The sequence below is a fragment of the Dasypus novemcinctus genome, chromosome 6, assembly GCF_030445035.2.
Source record: "Dasypus novemcinctus isolate mDasNov1 chromosome 6, mDasNov1.1.hap2, whole genome shotgun sequence".
Classification (NCBI taxonomy): domain Eukaryota; kingdom Metazoa; phylum Chordata; class Mammalia; order Cingulata; family Dasypodidae; genus Dasypus; species Dasypus novemcinctus.
Genome location: NC_080678.1, coordinates 88,786,169 through 88,804,793, shown reverse-complemented (window position 1 = coordinate 88,804,793; position 18,625 = coordinate 88,786,169). Strand labels below are relative to the sequence as shown.

General features: G+C 46.2%; 1 protein-coding gene across 6 annotated transcripts in view; it reads left to right on the top strand.

Moving 5' to 3' along the window:
- The first annotated feature begins 1,380 nt into the window (after positions 1–1,380).
- Positions 1,381–18,625, top strand: part of ERCC6 (ERCC excision repair 6, chromatin remodeling factor) — an 86,091-nt gene continuing 68,846 nt past the window's right edge. For 2 of the 6 annotated variants that reach the window (XM_071215886.1, XM_004465775.4), the window contains exons 1-5: positions 1,381–1,500; positions 6,385–6,817; positions 8,590–8,710; positions 10,480–10,591; positions 15,883–16,591. In XM_071215886.1, coding sequence (XP_071071987.1) covers positions 6,399–6,817; positions 8,590–8,710; positions 10,480–10,591; positions 15,883–16,591 — 1,361 coding nt within the window. In that variant the 5' untranslated portion in view covers positions 1,381–1,500; positions 6,385–6,398. Of the gene's footprint in view, positions 1,501–1,859; positions 1,938–5,786; positions 6,165–6,384; positions 6,818–8,589; positions 8,711–10,479; positions 10,592–15,882; positions 16,592–18,625 lie in introns of those variants that run through there. The other 4 variants (XM_071215887.1, XM_023590942.3, XM_071215885.1 and 1 more) reach the window with 3 other exon arrangements.

The window sequence follows — 18,625 nt, the reverse complement described above, 5'->3', positions numbered from 1 at the left end:
CCCCAGCTCTCTCCCTGCTGGGTCACTGAGGGAAAGTACAGCACTCCGGTCCAGTGCTCCTCTCCATTGAACCATTCTGCTCTGCACTCATTACCTGTGTCCTCCCCTTCACTGCTCCCGCCTAGAGATTGGAACAGCTCCTGGCCTCTTGTTAGCTCCCAGGGTACTGCACCGTCCAGAACTGTTTCCCTAAACCCTACCCTCTTGTCTGTAAAAGTTGTTATTCACTCTCCTTGACTATCCAGTTAGAGTATCCCATCTGTTTCCCTTCCAAAGTCTGATTGTTATACAGGGGGTGTCTCCAAAATATTACACATTAAAAAGGGAACCTCATTCTCAAAAAAAGGGTTGGTAACCACTACATTTTTTGGGGGAATTCTTTTAATTTTCAACCATTACAACTAGTATGGTACCAACTGCCTTTCTGTTCTCAGTATTTTATTCAAGAGATCACTAGAACTCTTCCTTCATTTTTTAGAAAAATAATTTTTTCATGCAGGATGATCAGAGACAGATGTGGGTCAGCACAGGAGTGGTGACATCACCAAGCATTACCGAATCCCCTTCCCAACCCCTTTTTCTTATTGCTCTACTTACAATTTCTAAAGGAGGAAGGCACTTCCCTGCCACCGCCCGGCCACAACAATCCTTCCTGCAGTCACCTTCAGTCCCAGAGCACTTTCTGGCCCTGGGCCCTCCAAATCCATTCTCTCCCAGCCTCCTCAGGTGTCACTCAACTTCCTCTGTCTGACCCTATGTTGTTTCTCCAAATGATCCGAATTAAAATTCTCACCGGCTCAAAATCCTGCCTACCTCTGACATTTGAGGACAGATACTAAGTGATTGATTTACTGATGCAATTCAAGACATTTATTTGCGTCCACTATACACCCTGCCCCCACCCCCCAACCCCGTGTGTGTGTCTGAAGCCAAGAGAGGAACCCAAACTAAGACGTGCCCCTATTCTTCACAGGTGCCTGGGCGTGGCAGGTGACCAAAGTAAGTAAAAACGCCTACAGCACGCGGCTACTATGGTGACCAAAAGGTGCGACGCTCAATAGGAGCTAGTTCCCTTCCCCAAGTTTACTTTCCCCTTTAGGGTTGATGGACAATTGTAGGCATTTAAGGCCCTCTCTCAAACACCGCTCATTTTTTTACTTTAATCTCTTAATTCTTATAACCTCCTTACTAGCAGGTCGTTTACACCAGAAGCGAAAGGCCTAGCCCAAACTAGCCGAGGCGGAATCCCCGCGGTGCTGCCGGTAGGAGACGAGGCGGATTCCTCCTCCACTGCCACTGGCCTCGCAGCGGGTGCCAAACAAACCCGCAGCCCAGCGCATGCGCCATCGGCCGCACCGGCGACAGCCCAAACTGGGTCACGGTGGGGGCGGGGCTTACGGCGGGCCGAAGGGCGCATGCGCCGTGGCCTGTCCCGGGCGGCTTCTTCGGCTGCTGGCGGCGGCGTTTCCGTTTCCCTTCCGGCGGTCGCTTGGCTCTAAGGTGAGCGTACGGGCGGCGGGGCTGACGGTCGGGCAGGGCCTGCCTGGGCCCCACCTCGGTCTCCCCGGGCGGCCGCGATACCGGGCGCCTGAAGCCTGGCCGCCGGGATGGAGTTAATCCGTGCGGGTCGCCGGAAGCCGGCCCTGGGCCGGGCGCGCGCCGCTTCCGGTCGGCTCACCTGCGGCCGGCAGTGACGTGCCGCGCGCCTCACCTGGAGCGCCCAGGGCCCAGACGCGCGTGGGGCCCGGGGGGCCCTGCCACCACCCCGGGCTGACGGTCCTTCCCGCGCGCCAACTTCTCGGACTTTGTGCCAGGCCCTGTTTGGTCTCGATGGAAATTCTAGAGTTTATTTGTTACCCGAAAGGGAGGTTCGGGGTTAATAAATGTCAGGACTTGGACGCCGGCGTAGTTGAGTTGGAGGGTCGAGCAGTTTACATGTAAGTCCTATAACAGAACGATTTCCCACGTAGCATCCCTGTTCCAAACTGCTGTCCCTTTTCACAGGAATGCCCGCCCTCATCTCCTGCTGGCACTATTTCCTCCAACCCCTGCTTCATACCAAAGGGGCCTTTTGCAAAGATGAATTGGGTCATGCCACCTTCAGCCTCCTGAAAACTTTGTTCTAAGTCGTTATCCCGTTGCAGTCGGAGTGACCAGGCTTACGGTTTCCCAGGCCCTCTGCCCGCTGGCCTTTGCTCCCCCTGCCCCTTCACCGATGCCCACTCCACCGCCCTTCTGAAGGCATTCTTGTGTACAAGCAGACCCTCCCCATCAGGATCCACATCTGTGCTCAAGGAGGACAGTGGCAACAAATAATACTATTTTCCCCAAAGATGAAGCCTTGTAGGAAGATATTCTGTGAGATTTACATAACGCATCCTGATCAATTTTATTTATTCATGTTATTCAGTTATTCACGTAAAATAAGGCAAAACAGTCTCACTGTGTTCTAGCCTTCTGTTCCCAAATGCACCAGCTCTTTCCAGCCTTAGGAGTTGCACATGTTGTTTCTTTGCCTATGAGATTTTCATTCCACTTTTGGCCTGATTATTATCCTTCAGATCCTGGTTCAAATGTCATGTTATCAGAGAGTCCTCCCTGACCTCATTCCTGGCTGCACAATTTAAATTAGGACTGTTCCTCTGGTATTTTGAAGTAAAAACTTCTGTATTTTCATCTTATAGAAGCTACCGTCATTATGTATGTGTGTATATGTGTCTGTCTTCCTCAAGAGTCTAAGCACTGTGGGGATGGAAGTAGTTAATCTAGTACATTTCCTGGTGTGATTCTAAATAAATATTCATTGAATGGATGGTTTATTTCATTTCTTTTTTTTTTTTAATATTTATTTTATTTCATTTCTGAAACTCTTAATTTGCCTCCTCATGACAGCCTCCCGGTTTCTAATTTTCACTCCCAGCCACACCCCAAGTGCCTTGACCTCTTTTTCCCAATTTCAGTTCCTCCCGCCCCCACCCCTCCATAGCCAGCTTGGATTCCAAGGTCAGTTACTTCAACTCCTTTACTGTTTTTTTCTCAGCATCTTCAACCCCCTAGCCCTTTTGTCCTTCTGCCGCTTCTACTCTGTAAACTTCCAATAGCAGTACCTAGGATGGCTAACTACCGAGGGAGAAAATTATGCAGCCTTGGGGATTATTGTCGATCCAGATTTTTTGAGGGTTCAGCCTCAGGTAGGTCCTCCATCTGTCACCAATGTATGTTCCCCATGGGCTCCCTTTTCGTTTATATAAGGCATTTATTCTAAAATCTTCTCCAGCCCCCAAATGCCCGAGCATCTTACCTTGTAGGAGATTTTCCCTATGACCCACCTCAACTTCCCTCCCCCTACAAATTTTGGTCATCTGGAGTCATCCTTGTGCCAGAGTATTGTGCTTTCTGTTCTCTTTTACTCTTGATCTTCCCCTGCTCTGTCTCTTCTTGGACAGCTTTCTGGGTAGTTCCCTGCTCCACTTCTCTAGTTTTCCTTTCCCTAATTCCCCTCTGTTTCCTCCTCCAGTCTATTATTATTGCCCTGTCATTCCCGGAGCTCAGCTCCCATCTACAGCCAGGCTTATTAAGGAAAAGGACTGCTTCCTTCTTTTTTTTTTAAGATTTATTTATTTATTTATCTCTCCTCTCCCTCCCCACCCCGGTTGTCTGTTCACTGTGTCCGCTTCCATTCTTGTCAGTGGCCCAGGAATCTGTTTCTTTTTGTTGCGTCATGCTATTGTGTCAGCTCTCCGTGTGTGCATCACCATTCCTGGGCAGGCTGCACTTTCCCTTGCGCTGGGCAGCTCTCCTTATGGGGCGCACTCCTTGCGTGTGGGGCTCCCCTACACGGGGGACACCCCTACACGGGGGACACCCCTGTGTGGCAGGGCACTCCTTGCGCGCATCAGCACTGCGCATGGGCCAGCTGCACACGGGTTGAGGAGGCCCGGGGTTTGAACTGCGGACCTCCCGTGTGTCCCTTGTGGTAGACAGTCCCCCTATCCACTGGGCCAAGTCCTCCCGCCCCCTTCTTAAAGGGGCAGACCTTCACTTCCTCCCCCCCCCACTCACTTCTTAACCCCTTACAGTTTGGTTTTCATCCCCCTTGCTCCACTGAAACTTGTGTTACTTAAGAACCAGTGACCTGCCAGTTTCCAAATCTACTGGGCCCTGGCCAGCTTCCAAGTATGAATTTGCCACATCATTCTCTTTACTTCTGACCATTCCTTCTTCCTCCCTTTTTATTATTAGACGTTTTCCCCAAACAACATTATTTTTAATCCTGTCTGTGCACCTTAGTTCTATTAATTGATATTTTTGGTTGAATTGACCTTTTACTAACACTGAGATATAATCCTCTATCGCATAGAAGGAAGGAAAAAAAAATTCCAGTGAAGTGGAAGGCTCTGAGCCAGAATCCTGCCCTTTTGGTTGAAAAGGGAGACTAGCTGATGGTAGAGTGCCAAGCAGAAGGCTTGAAGGAGGCCCCCAAGAAGGGTGCCTTTTTCATTCTGTTGTTCCGTTTAACCTTTCAACACAAGCCTGTTCTCAGCATCTAAAATGATCTGGTTGTCAGCCGCAGGGAATCCTGGGCTGCTGGCTTTGCCGATAAAGTCCAAATCTAGTCCCAACCTTCCCCTAGAGCTCCACACTCGCTTTCTGACTGCCTGTGGACGCGCCACTGGGGACTTAGAAGCCCCTCATCAGCCCCTCTCCCTGCCTCCCCATGTCTCTTTCGGAGAGTCCCATTTTTGTCACCAAATTTACCAGCCATTCGTTGGCCCAGCCTGTTTTGTTTTAGACTCCTCAGTCGGTTACTTCTTACAGCTGGGGTCGAGCACCTCCTGGGCCCAGTGTTCAAACCATAGCTCTCCTATGATGTCTCTTGGGCCCCGGACATGGCACCTTGTTCCCCCTGCTGTGTTTATGAGGCCTGTCGCCCGTCTGTGCCTCCACCACGGACCTGAACGGCTGTGATGTTGTCGGTGCTCTGTCCTCACTAGTGAGCCCCTAGGGCCAGGGAGCCTAGTAGCCGGCATCTTTGTATCCACAGTGTGTGGCTGCAGGATTATTTTATTTAATGAGGAATGATTACTGGGGAGCTTGTGGTCATTTCATAGAAACAAAGTTTCAGTGCTGCAAGAAGCCCTACTTTATTCACAGTTAAATAAAAAGGTAGACTGTCCCTGTTTCCCTGTTACTATGTTGCCTTTTAATGTGTTTATTAGTATCATAGGTATATACACATCTCCGGTGAATACATGGTCATTCAAGAATTTCCCGAGTATGTGGGGTAAAATGTGAAGGTTCCCTTTTATCCTTTCTTGTTCCTTCTGTTCTGTGTTATCACTACCCCCAACTGGCAGGTTTAGTATGTTTCCAGATCTTTTTTTTCCTGCATTCCATCACATAGGTGGAGATACATGGTTTCAGCACAAGTAGGTTCATACCCTGTGGCTTTTTCACTTAACATAGCTTTTATGTTAATCGTGAATATACTAAATGGCTACATAAAATGCTGTAGTAAGCATGTTTATGGAGTAAATTCCAAGACTTGGAATTGGTGGGGCAAAGGTCATGTGCATTGCACATTTTGATAGACATTGCTAAATTGTTCTCTGAAAGGGCTTTACTAATTTCTGTTCCTACTAGCATTGGGTAAGGGTGGGTCCTTTTGGCCAGTACTGGATGTTATCAGGCATTACATTTTTTTTGTCAACCTGATGAATGAGAAACTGTCTTGCATATTGAAATGGACTTACTTTTTACTTTACTTTGTATTTTTTATTTTTAAGGAGGTACAGGGGATTGAACCTGGGACCTTGTACATGCAGTGCAGGCACTCAACCACTGAGCTACACCTGCTCCCCTGGTTACCATCTTTTGTTCAGTATTCCTGTTTATTGGAGTCAGTGCTCATCATTGTCGTTTCTAGTGCCAAATTCTTACCCAAGCTCTTTACGTCACTGAATGTATACATTAGAGTTTATTGTACCACTGCACTACCAATCATTTGTGAAGGATGCAGCGAAGATGCTCACTTGCCAGACAGCAGTCAAACGACTTCAGCTGTTTTGGAGATGTCATCATGGATGTCACTCCAGATGTTGGTTGCCACCTTTCTCAGCCCAGATGTCCTTTGTTGATGATACCAAATTTCTTTGTGTGCACGGGTATGTTAATTTTTCTTATTTATTACTGGAACTCAAGAAGACAATGTATAGTTCATGCCCTTGCAAGAGAATTCATTCTTGGAAACTTGGATTTATGTAATTGGAGGATCATTACTTGATATTTTGAGGACTCAGTCTGCCTTAATTATAAAATATTGAAGACACTACATCAGTATCAATTCTCTGAAACCAAAAGTCTGATCTGTATTTTTCCTTTTAGCTAGTCTGTAGAGGATGTCCAACGAGAGCTCGCCCCACTCAAGTCAAACCCAGGGACGAGACGGTCCACAAAGTCAGCTTGCCAGGAATGAGGAAGAAATGGTGATCAAGCAGGAAAACTGTGTGGTGGGGACAGAGGCATGCCCCTCCTCCCGTCCCTTGGGCCCTGGCCTGTTGGTTTCTGCCGAGGGGGCCGTGCCAGCAGCTGCGAGGCGAGTGCCGGCCCTGCTGCACATCGACAGGCACCAGATCCCGGCCGTGGAGCCGGGCGCGCAGGCACTGGAGCTGCAGGGTCTGGGCGTGGATGTCTATGACCAGGAGGTGCTGGAGCAGGGCGTCCTGCAGCAGGTGGACAGCGCCGTCCATGAAGCCAGCCGCGCAGCCCAGCTGGCCGACGCTGAGAAGGAGTACCGCGCAGTCCTGGGTGACCTCACGTGAGTGGGCGCCGTCAGCGCCAGCCAGGTCTTGTCCTGAAACATGGGGGCAGCTCGGGTAGTAGAGAGCAGTAGTAGTCTGGAAATGGAGGAGATTTGTAGAAACTTGTTTGGGGAAAAAAAGTCCAGGAAGACAGCCCTTTACCTCGTTTTGAGCACCAGCCCTTTCCTTGAGGGCTCACATTGCCCATGGCAGTTACACCTCGGCTGGCACAAAAGCCTATTTCATCCATAATGTCCTAAAGAAAAGTGTGGTTCTGGGAGCGCCCCAGCGCTTCATCAGCCTGTGCACAAGATAGTTCTCAGGACGTGCCCTCAAGCTCTCATGTGTCCTTCCTGAGAGAGCAGAAGTACCTCCCTTCCCCTCAGGTTGTCCTCTGTCCTGCAGTTTCTTTCCAGCCCCTGCCCCTGAACTGAGCATTCACTCTTCTGGCAAATCTTCAAATTTGAATTTCTAGAAATAATGGAAATTATTAATAGCTGATAAAAAAGAACTCCGCTCTCCCTTTCTTCTGTCCTCCCTTTAACTCCGCAAGGACAGCTCAAGTCCTGTGGAGATGATAATGGTTGAGGCTGGAAGAAGAATACTGGTATTTTCCAGGAGGAACAGACTTGGACTCTGTGGAGTGTAACATGTTGGCAGGAGTGGGGGAGGCTCTGGACTCCCTAAGGTGGGGGAGTGGGGGGTTGAGTTTGTGTGGGAGTCGCCCATGTCCCCCGTTTCTCTCACTGGTGCTGTGCTGCCTACCCTTGGGCAGCATGTAGGCAGTGCCAGGCAAGCGAGGAAGAGGAGCTAAGGGCTGTGGGTGGACGACAAGTGCAGTCTGAGGTGGGGCAGCCGTGGGCAGGGGCCCGTGGGGAGGAGGAGTGTGGGGCCGCTGGCTGTCCGGTCGGGGCGGCTGAAGCCCAGGGATCCTGGGCACCAAGGAGTGCCCCGGCGTGTTCCTCGGAGCCTCCAGTAGCCAGTGTTCTCATGTGGGTGGGCTCAGGACCTCAGCTCCCTGCAGCAACCACATCTTTTGTATCTGGTCTTGGGGATGTGTCCTCTTCCCGCAGAGGTGGCCGACAGAGCAGGGTGCCGCAGAGTCACGCAGGGTCACACTAGATGGTGGCTGTAGCTGGCGCCTGGCAGCCAGAGACTTTCTCTGAAAGGATACAAGTGTGTCGAGAAGGTTGAATTTGTATTTTGAAAATTGGAAGCTACAGATCTCTGGTGCCTATTTTTGGAGTAATTTATTATAAACTTTTTTCTTTTCCCTTTATGCCACAAAGTATCATGATCTGCCTTAAATAAACCTTCCGGTTCATTGAAAGAAAGATATTGCCATGGATTTCTGGTTTATATAAATACATGTTTAAATACTTTAGGGCTTTCCCAATCTTTGGGTTGCTTCTCTAATAATGTAATAATAATAATCTAAAAACTCATGCGTGTATATCGTCATATAAAAGGCTGACATACTACATGTTGTCCTAGAAGAGTGGTTTAAGTAAAGTTGACACTTAAAACACACTTGTCAAATAAGTGAACCAGCTTAGGAGTGGGGCGAGTTGATTTAAATTAGCCAGGTAAAAGAAAAGCACCAGTAGGTACCTTAAACCTCGATAGACCCTACAAGATATTTGTGGCCAATGAGAATGTGCGTGCTGGTTTGTTTTCCCTTCTCTTCCAGATAATAATAAATAAAATGAGTATGTTTTTAGCATCTCTCTATTGTGTTTTAAAAATGTTACCCGAGGGGGAAATAGATCATTTTCATCTTACTTTTCAGGTCATGTACGACATCCCTAAGGCAAATCGATAAAATTATAGAACAGCTGAGCCCTCAGGCTACCATCAACAGAGACGTCAGCAGGAAGCTAGACTCCGTAAAACGGCAGAAGTACAATAAGGTGACTCAATGCCTTATATACTGCATTTTTGAGAAAGTCATCATGTAGGCTCCTTGCGTAATTTAGGAAGCATTCTGAAAGTATTTATAAGATGTGAAGCAAACATTTAGAGGTACAGGTCACTTTTGCTTTTTGCATGTTTAATTTTGCAGCTGTTTCTCTTCAGCATGCCCAGTTATACGGCTTTGTTACATGCACACATGTGCCTTTTTGAGAATATGTTCCTTTTGACTGAGCTTGTGTCCTCACTCGCATGCACCTTCCAAGCCTGCCTTGCTTCAGTTACCCCTCAGCCCATCTCCTTGCCCCGCAGGAGCTTTCTCCTCTTCTGCATCTCTCTTGCCTGCACCAAGTGCCTGCGCCCAGTTTCCTCTGCGTGCAGCCCTTGTCCCTCCCACCTGTGTGCTGATTGCGCTTAGAGGTTGACCTCTCATCCCTGCCTTGGGTGTAATGGCCACTGACACGGCCACACTGCATCCACACCCGTGGCAAGAAGACGACCTCCAGGACGGTGTGTCTGTTACTTCGCCGTGGTTCTCAGGAGGTTGGAAACATTCTGTAGGATGTTTTTTCTGCTCCAGGAAGACACATAGTGGTAGACGGGATGACTAGCTCTGGCCGTCGCTGTTCTGGCATCCAGAATGACCAGAGAGTATCCTCGTGCTTGCCGTTGGTCCACTGGAGCTAGTGCACCTGCTCTGGTAGTGGGTGTGTGCATAGACTCAGGCTGTGTTGTCCTTTTGCCCTCTCCGTGCTGGTCCATTTCCGTCACCACCCTGCATCCTCTCCCCTCTGCAACAGCAGCCCGGAGGTCAGAGCTGGGAGTGGCTTGAGGCAGGTGGGGTTCCCCTAGAGTCAGAGAAAGGATCTCAGGTGCCTTGTGGAGCAGGTGAATTGATGTGAGAGATCTTCTCAGACCTTCTTGGCCTTCTGGTGGGCTGGGGTGTCGTGGGACGGGGGTACCAACACTCAGGTCATTTTGGGTACTGGTTTTATCCAAATTACATAGCTCCTTAATTATAAATTCCTATCTTTCTGTAGCAGCTCTTTGATGTTTAGAGGAAAAGACTTTTTAATGGGATTTTGCTGAGAGAAAATGAATTGCATGTCATTGCAATGTGATTTCATAGTCATGGTCTCCCCTTCCCCATACTCCTATTTGGAATTTAAACCTTCTTGACCTTGGGAAGAAGCAAGTACCGCAGGCCTAGCTGATTGGGAGGCTGTAGGATTGGCCGAATACCTGAATTGGGGTGGTGCAGAGGAAGACGGACGGAGAGGGGTCTGGGGTGGGCAGGGCGAAATACGTCTTTCTTTTAAAATTTTGTGATTGGGGAGACTGCTATCAAGGGGAATCATAAAGGTGGTAGGTTATCAAAGGGAATAGCCTTTTTAAACCATTCAAACATTTGCATTTATGTGTTTTTTACCCCTTTAGTCCACTGATCTCGTGGCCCATTGACTGCTGAGATCAGAACCACAGCAACGTATAAAGATTTATCCCGTGTGTTCACAGGGGAGGCAAAGTGAAAGGATTTCAGGTCCCTAGGCAGTGGAGAGTGGGTGTCAGTGCATCTGTCATTAGCTGCTTGGGGACATGGGAAGCCGCTGGCAGGAGATGCTCAATGAGGTTCTAGAGTCATTAAAGTATATGCAATTTCTGTTTTATTTTCCCTTGATGAAGTTTTAAGTTTTTGTAATGTTGTCTTTTTGTATTTAACAATAAATCACTTCATTGCTGTTTCTGTATTCAATGTTTTCTGCTTTAGGAACAACAGCTGAAGAAGATCACGGCCAAACAGAAGCGTCTTCAGGCCATCTTGGGAGGTGAAGAGGTAAAAGTTGAACTAGAACATGCTAGTCTTATGGAGGAGGACGCAGGTGAGGATACTGCGGACGGTCTCTGTGCTCTTGAACCAATGCCTGTGGTCAGTATGGGGTCTGTGTTTAGTCTTTGCCTGAGTTTTGGGAATAGTACATTTCTTTGCCTTACCGTCAAAACAGATTTAGGAAACTTTGATTCCCCACAACCACAGAACCAACTCTTTAAGTCAGATGGGGTGTTAAGGGAATGAAAGTAAATTTTTTAACTCAGTTCACTGGAGGCTGCTGGTGCACATTTGTTATTATGCTTAATATACTAGAAATCTGAAAATTCTTGTACAGTTATTGGATAAAGACAATCAACATCTTGATTGGATTCCATTTGGTAGGCCCAAGTCAATTGGCTTTCATTGAATTGCTGTCTTATAGCTTAATGAAACATAGTCAGCAGGCTTTCCAAGCATTCCATCTATTGTTAAGATATCTTCGTTCAGGTTTACACCAGGACCATGGGTTTGTGTGTATCACTGCCTTGGCTCTATGAGGCCTGGTTGTCTTTTGGAAAACCTTTTGGGAAAACACACAGGCTCCAGAATCAAATATCCTTGCAGTCGTTGTCTGTGTGTGTGTGCGCGCGGCGCGCGCGCGCGCACGTGCGTGCAGCTGTACAGGGTTTTGGTAGCTCCTGAGTCATTTACTGCTTGAAATACAGATTAAGGTCTAGCATTTAAGCCCTTCAAGCAAATACTTTCTGTAGCTTCAAAAGTTTATTCAGTAAAAGATGAGAATTATTATGAAGAATTAACTGAGGTGAAAGAAAAAATATAGCGTGATGTGCTTTTAAAGTTCATTCTCTCTGAATTCATTAGGCCCATGACCAGTGGTGCTCTCTGCTGCCAAGGTACCGTTTCACCTCAGTAACAGTCTTGTGTTCCCATCTGGCTGTCTAAAACCTGCTACTGGTTTTTACCTCCTGCTGCCACGTTATTAAAACTTTGCCCAGGGTTAGGAGTTACCTTCCTGTTTTCCTTTGCCTCAGCTTCTGTTGCAAATACCCCCGACTGGTTTTGGCTTAAGCAATAGGGATTTATTGGCTCATGGTTTAGAGGCCAAAAGAAGTCCAAAACCAGAGCCTCAGTAAGGCTTTTGCCCTGATGTCAGTAGAGTTCTGGTGCTAGCTGCCAGCAGTCCTTGGGGTTCCTTGGCTTGTCTCTGCTCTGGTTGTGTGGCCATGTCCTCTCATTGCTTGTGCCTGTGACTTCTGGTGACATCTTCAGGAGGTCCTATTTTCAAAGGAGTCACACCACAGGCACATGGATAAGATTAAGAACTTGGGTTTTGGGATACATAATTCACCCCATGACAGTCCCCAGATCCAAAGACCCCTTTCCACCCTTGCTCCACTTGACCTCGGCACCTGATACATCATACCCTTTGGGACCCCACTTTCCTAGTTTTTCTTTGGCCCTCTGACTAGTTTGTTTAAGTTATTTTTTGGCCAGCTCTTGTCACCTTATCATAAACATGGGTATTTTTCAGGATTTCTTGCTGAGCCCTCTTCTTATTCTCCTTCCTTTCCCTAAATAATGTCATCTCCCCGTGGCTTCTGCAGCCACCGATATTCTAGTGCCTTACAGATCTTTCGACCTTTGGCTTTGACCTTAGTCCCTATGCTTCCAACTTGGGATCTCTCTTACCGTCTCCTCTGCTCTGCCCTCGGTGCCCTGACGGGGGCACTGTAGAGCATGGCGTCTGAGAGCCCAGGCTTTGGTGTGCCCAGCACTGCCTTTCCTAGGGGTGGACCTTGGCCACATCTCTTAATCTCTTATCTCTTCTGTGCCCATGAAATGGGCATAAGTAGGAAGCCAATGTGGCTCAGTGGTTGAGCTCTAGCTTTCCACATATGAGGTCCCAGGTTCAATCCCTGGCCCCTAGTACCTCAAAAAATAAAGGGAAATGAAACGAGAAAAATAAAAAAATAAAAACTTTGGAAAACAGACTTGGCCCAGTGGTTAGGGCGTCCGTCTACCACATGGGAGGTCCACGGTTCAAACCCTGGGCCTCCTTGACCCAGTGTGGAGCTGGCCCATGCGCAGTGCTGATGCGCGCAAGGAGTGCCCTGCCACGCAGGGGTGTCCCCCGCGTAGGGGAGCCCCACGCGCAAAGAGTGCGCCCCGTAAGGAGAGCCGCCCTAAGAAAGTGCAGCCTGCCCAGAAATGGCGCCGCCCACACTTTCCATGCCGCTGACGACAACAGAAGTGGAAGCAGACAAAGAAACAAGACGCAGCAAACAGACACAGAGACCAGACAACCAGGGGAGGGGGAGGGAATTAAATAAATAATCTTTAAAAAAAAAAAAAAAAAGAAATGGGCATAAGTGTACCTTCATTTCTCTGCTCTTGTGCTTCCCTGAGGTTTCCTTTTCCCTGTTCTCCACATGGCAACCCACTTCACAGGGTTGTTACGAGGACTACCTGACAAATAATCCTTTCCTGGAATTAGGTGGAATGAGGATAAATTTTTAGAAATTTATTATCAGGGATGTGACAAAGGGTGCTTGGGTACTGGATGTGTTAAACTGGTGTAGCAATGGGGAGAAAAAAAATAAAAAGCATAAGGACTGGGAAGGAAGAATCAAAACTATCATTATTCACAGACCATATGATAGTAGAAGCAATGGACAATCTATTGGAATTAATACTTGAAGTCACCAGTGTCATTAAATCAGGGTCTGCATATGCAAATAAGTTGCATGTTTATATACTAGCAGAAAGAAAAAACTGTAATAAAGATGCCAAGGACAAAATCTAATCGCTAGAAATATATCTTAGCAAAAAATGTAGTTTTCTTCAATATTTTCTACTTTAAAAACTACAAGATGTTATCGAGAAGTTAAAGAAGACCTAAATAAATGGACAGCTACACCCTGGTCACAGATCGATACTGTAAAGATGTCAGTTCTCCTATTGATCTATAGTTCTAATGTAATCCCAGTAAAATCCAGGGTTTTTTGGGGAGTGGGGTGGGGTAGGTTAGAGCATTTAACAGGCTAATTCTGAAATGTATATGGAAATGCACTGGGCCAAGAATAGCCAAGGCAATCTTGAACAAGATATCCAGACCTGTTGTAATGCTACAGGAATCAAGATAGTATGGTACTGACACAGGACAAGACAAATACAGGACAGATTAAAGTGACCAGCAAATGGGCCACCCAGATTTGGTCACAGGTTTGTGACTGAGGTGGCAGTGCAGTGCAGAAGAGAAGAGGGGTCTTCTTGATAAACGTTCACATGGGTTAATCCATGTGAAAACAAAATGAGTTTTGAACTCTCATACCATGTACAAAACATTCCATGTGGATGTACATCTCAGTGTAAACGGTAAAGCAATAAAACTTTTAGAATGCAGCAAAGGAAGACATTTTTGTGATTTTAGAGTAGGCTGAGTCTTATCAATAAACAGAAATGCTCACTGCAAAGAAAACAATTTGTTAAATGGACCACATTAAAATTAAGAACTTCTGTTCATCGAAAGGTGGCATTAAGAGAGTGAAAAGGCAAGTTTTAGAGTGGAAAAAGATACTTGCAATTCACGTATCAGTTAAAGGACTCATGTCCAGAATGTCTTAGAGAGCTCTTGGAAATCAATTAAAAGGAACACACATGCACAAAGCAGCAGACCACCTAAGAGAAAAACAAGCAAAAATGCCTTGAATGTTTTCTTTCACAAAAGAGGCTATCTGAAAGACAAGTAAACCTATGAAAAGATCCTCAGATCACAAGTCATCAGGGAAATGCAAAATGAAGCCACCATGTGGCACTGCTCCCCACCACCAAGATAGCTTGGGTGGAGAGGCAGGACTGTGAGCAGCTGGAATTTGCAGACACTGGTTGGGACTGTGGGTGGGCGTGGCCCTTTTGGACAGCAGTTTGGCCCTGTCTGCTAAAGCTTACCATACCCAAAGACGTGTGTGTGTAACCACCACAAGACGTATACTCAGATATCCGTAGTGATACTATTCTCAACAGCTAAAACCTGCAAACTACCCAAGTGTCCATTCCCAGTGGATTGGAAAAATCGAGATATATTCGTATACTAGACTCCCCAACAGCAGGGAGAACCAGTGAGCCACAACTAACTACACCCAACAGCAGCTACACTCAGTAAGTGTGACACACACAAGCATCATGGTGAGGGAAAGAAGCCAGACGTGGAGGGGTAGCAACATTCCAATTGTATGAAGTTCAGAACCAGGCAAGACTTCTCTACTCTCTTACTCTTGGGGTCGGGTAGTGACTGGAAGGGGGCACAGTGGGTGCTTGTGGGAGTGCCAGTACCTTCTGTGTCTTGATCTGACTGTTGATGTATGGATGGATGTGGGTTTTTTCCTAAAAATTCATCGAGCTTGACATGGGTGATAACGTGTACTTGCTTGATGGATATTTTCAGAACAGAGTTTCATGAAAAATGGGAGGTTATTGGCCAGATTTTAGAATATGGCTTCCTTCCTTCCGGCCTTTTGGTCTTTTGGTGTTTTGGATCTGTGGTGAAATAATTGTGCTGGAGGGATGACTTCTGGGTTTCTTTATACTTCCTGTGGCCTAGTGTCCGATATTAGTTCATCTCTTGTCATCTAGCCAAGTCCAGTAGCCCTTCCTGCAGTGATGGAGATGCCCTAGATCTGTGTTGTGGAACCACCAGCCACAGGTGACAACTGAGCACTTGAGGTGTGACCAGTGCAGCTGAGGAACTAAATGTTTTATTTAACTTCGTTTAAATTTGGCCACACATGGCTACTGAATTGGGCAGTGCAGAGCCAACATATATGCTTTTTCTATTTAGGTGCATGCTGGTTCTTTAGATGTTTGTTTTCAATTTTACTGTCTCGATATTTTCTTTTTTAATTAGAGAAGTCATGGGTTTACAGAAAAATTGTACTTAAAAATGCAGGTTTCCCATATTGTTTCCTGAATTTAAGTCCATCTGAATGCTAATATTAGCGATGACAAGGAAACTTGGGAGATTGCTTCCTCAGGCTACTCCTCACCTGATAAGGAAACGCATCCTAAATTTATCTATCTTAACTGTCTGTCTGGATAGGTCTGTCTTGGGATGCACAATATTTATGATGTGATATTTTGGAGAAAAGGTATTAAGAAGTCATCTTTTGAACAAGAATGTATTCATTGTAGCTTGGTAAGTGCTATGCTGTAGAATGTGCTTTAGTATTGCTGTGATGTCTTCCCATATGCGTTATTAGTGTGTGGCTGACATTATTGCATCCGTAGCTCTTGTTACCTCGGGAAGCCTGTGCTGGTACCAATGCACTGTTGTTGCTCTTTCAGAACCGGGGCCGTCCTGCCTGGGCAGCGCGCTCATGCCGGCTCAGGAGGCTGCGTGGGAAGAGCTCATCCGCACTGGCCAGATGACGCCTTTCGGTACCCGGATCCCTCAGAAGCAGGAGAGAAAGCCCAGGAAACTCATGCTCAATGAAGCATCAGGCTTTGAAAAGTACTTAGCAGATCAAGCAAAGTTGTCTTTTGAAAAGAAGAAGCAAACTGGTACTAAGAGAACAACTAGAAAAGCTCCAGCCCCAGCCACGGGTGAGCCAGGGCCAACACTAAAGGAAAACAAACAAAAGGGAAGCGATGGCCTCTCGAAAACGGATAAGCGCTTGAAAAAGCACATGAAGAAACTCCAGAAGAGGGCACTTCAGTGCCAGGGGAAAGTGGGATTGCTGAAAGCAAAGAGACCTTTGGAGGTAGAGGCAAGGCCCAAGGGGGGAGACGGAGACTCTGGAAGTGAAGAGTCTGAGTATTTACCCCACGAGGAGGAGAAAGAAGAGGTGGACCTATCCGAGGACGGCACCGACTATGAACTGAGGCCTTGGATCAGAGGTGGGAAACAGCAGAAGAAAGTCCCAGTGCGGGAAATTGACGATGACTTCTTTCCAAGCTCTGGGGAAGAAACAGAAACCACAGAAGGAAGCGCACGTCGGAAAATAGCGAGATGCCGAGATGACGGAGATGAAGATTATTATAAGCAGCGGCTCAGGTCAGTCTGCAGAGGTGTGAACTGATGCTGCCGCTTGTTTTCTCACAGGCAGCAGGGTTTTTCATGGATGTGATTTCTTCGTACTGCTTAATATTTAGCTCCACATTTAGCCCGAGTTTGGATGTCCTGTAGCCTTAGGCTCTTTGACCCTGCTGAGACCACGAGTCCTCAAGGGAGCTGACCCAAAATGCTCACACTTCTAGGGCTTCCTTTGGATTTGGGGGCAAATCAGAGAAGAAAAGCTCAGGGGGAAGAATGGTGGCAAGAGGTGGGTAGTGGACTGAGCACAAGCTGGGCAGCCTTCCCCATGAGGATGGCCGCCCTGAATCAAGGCTCAGGAAAGGACCAGGGTAGGACTTGAGTTGTGTTGGCTGCTGGAGTGGTTTTGTATTTCTTTTACAAGTCCAAAAGTGTTTCATTTTAGAGGATTTTTCCTTTCAAAAAAGAAGAACTGAAGGTAAGCATTGGTGTGTGAAAGAACAAGCTGGCCCTCTTGAATCTCTTCTTCCTTGTCTCGAGAAATTAGGCATCTACAGAATTCTAAACCACAGTCCTGCCAGAAAAAAAACACTTCCTTTTTTCTGTCATTTTTTGCCGAAGACAGATTTTTGCTTTCATTTCAGGGATTTTGTCAGTACATGAATTCAAATAAGACAAAAGGGAAGGTTACCTGAAAGCAGAATTGAGTATCACCTCACGTTTTTCATTGAGCCAAGGAAAACGACCAATTTATTGGCAGGTCCTGGCGCCAGTTCCACTGAACGCTACTGTGCCACATAAATACAGCCTTACACGTTAGCTTCCTCAGAGCTCAGAGAAATTCAAAGTGAAAAAATCTGTTTAGCTTTATGAACAGATGGCTGGTTTGTTTTGTTTTCTTTCCAACATGCACTCTCTCTTCCCCTTATCCTCTGGTAGTCGCTAATCTTCCTGTCTCTGTAACTATATTTCTAGACATCTCTTGTACATGGTGTCATGCAGTATTTGTCCTTCCATGTCTTAGTTCACTGAGCAGAATGTTTTCAAGGGTCTTCCATGTTGCAGCGTGTCTCCAAACCTCATACTTTCATCCGCAGACTTTTCTTTTTACGTTTTCTCCCAGGACATTTGTTTCAGTAATTTCTCACTTTTGGGGGATCTAGCCAATTGTATTTATTGTAGCTTTCCACCAGCCCTTGGGGGTGAAGACTGACTTGATAGTTTTTCTCCTGTTACTTAAAAGAGCTGATGACCTGCGTGTAGTCACCCACGTTCAGTCACATTTTAAAGTAGAGCAGTGCACCTCTTTAAGTAATGGTGGACCTAATCTATTTGTTGCAGTGACCTGTGACCAAAATTCAGTTCTTTAGAGGTGTTCCATGCACATTCTGGTAGTTAACTTACGTAGCAGTACATGGTCGAGGAGTAACTTAAACTCGTCATTTCTCATTGCAACTTTAAATACTTTGCACATTTAATATCTGTTAAGTTGTTTGAGGAATGTTGTGCAGATAATCTTGAAAAGTGAGCAGCATCTGTCTTTTTATTAACTACTGTAGAGAATGAAAGTGTTAATCTTGAAATACTGATAATAAGTGAGCAATATATTTTTCCCCTTGAATTGGGTCAATATTAAATATATTTTAAATATATCAGTATTTTGATCAAGAACAATTTATTTTGGTTGGATCTTAAATATGGATTTAGTTTAAATTCATGGCAGTAAATTTTTCTTAATGACGTTAAGATTGTAAAACAACATATTATTTCCAAAGCCAAATCATAAGCCAGTTTTTTTTGCTGAAGTTACAATAAAATCTCAAATGAATTTCAGAAATATCAATAACTCTAATTGCCACCGAAATACTATAGCCCTTAAAATTTTATAGCTGCAGTTATTAAAGCCGTTAAACTATAGATATCCACCAAGCAGCGTTTGCAGTAAATCTCCTTTGGTGCTCTTTGGGTCGGGGGATGCTAAAAGAAAAGAAAATGTTCAGAATTGAGCAGCATATTAAGCCCCTTTTAGAACTGCTGCTACTCATACTTCTTTAT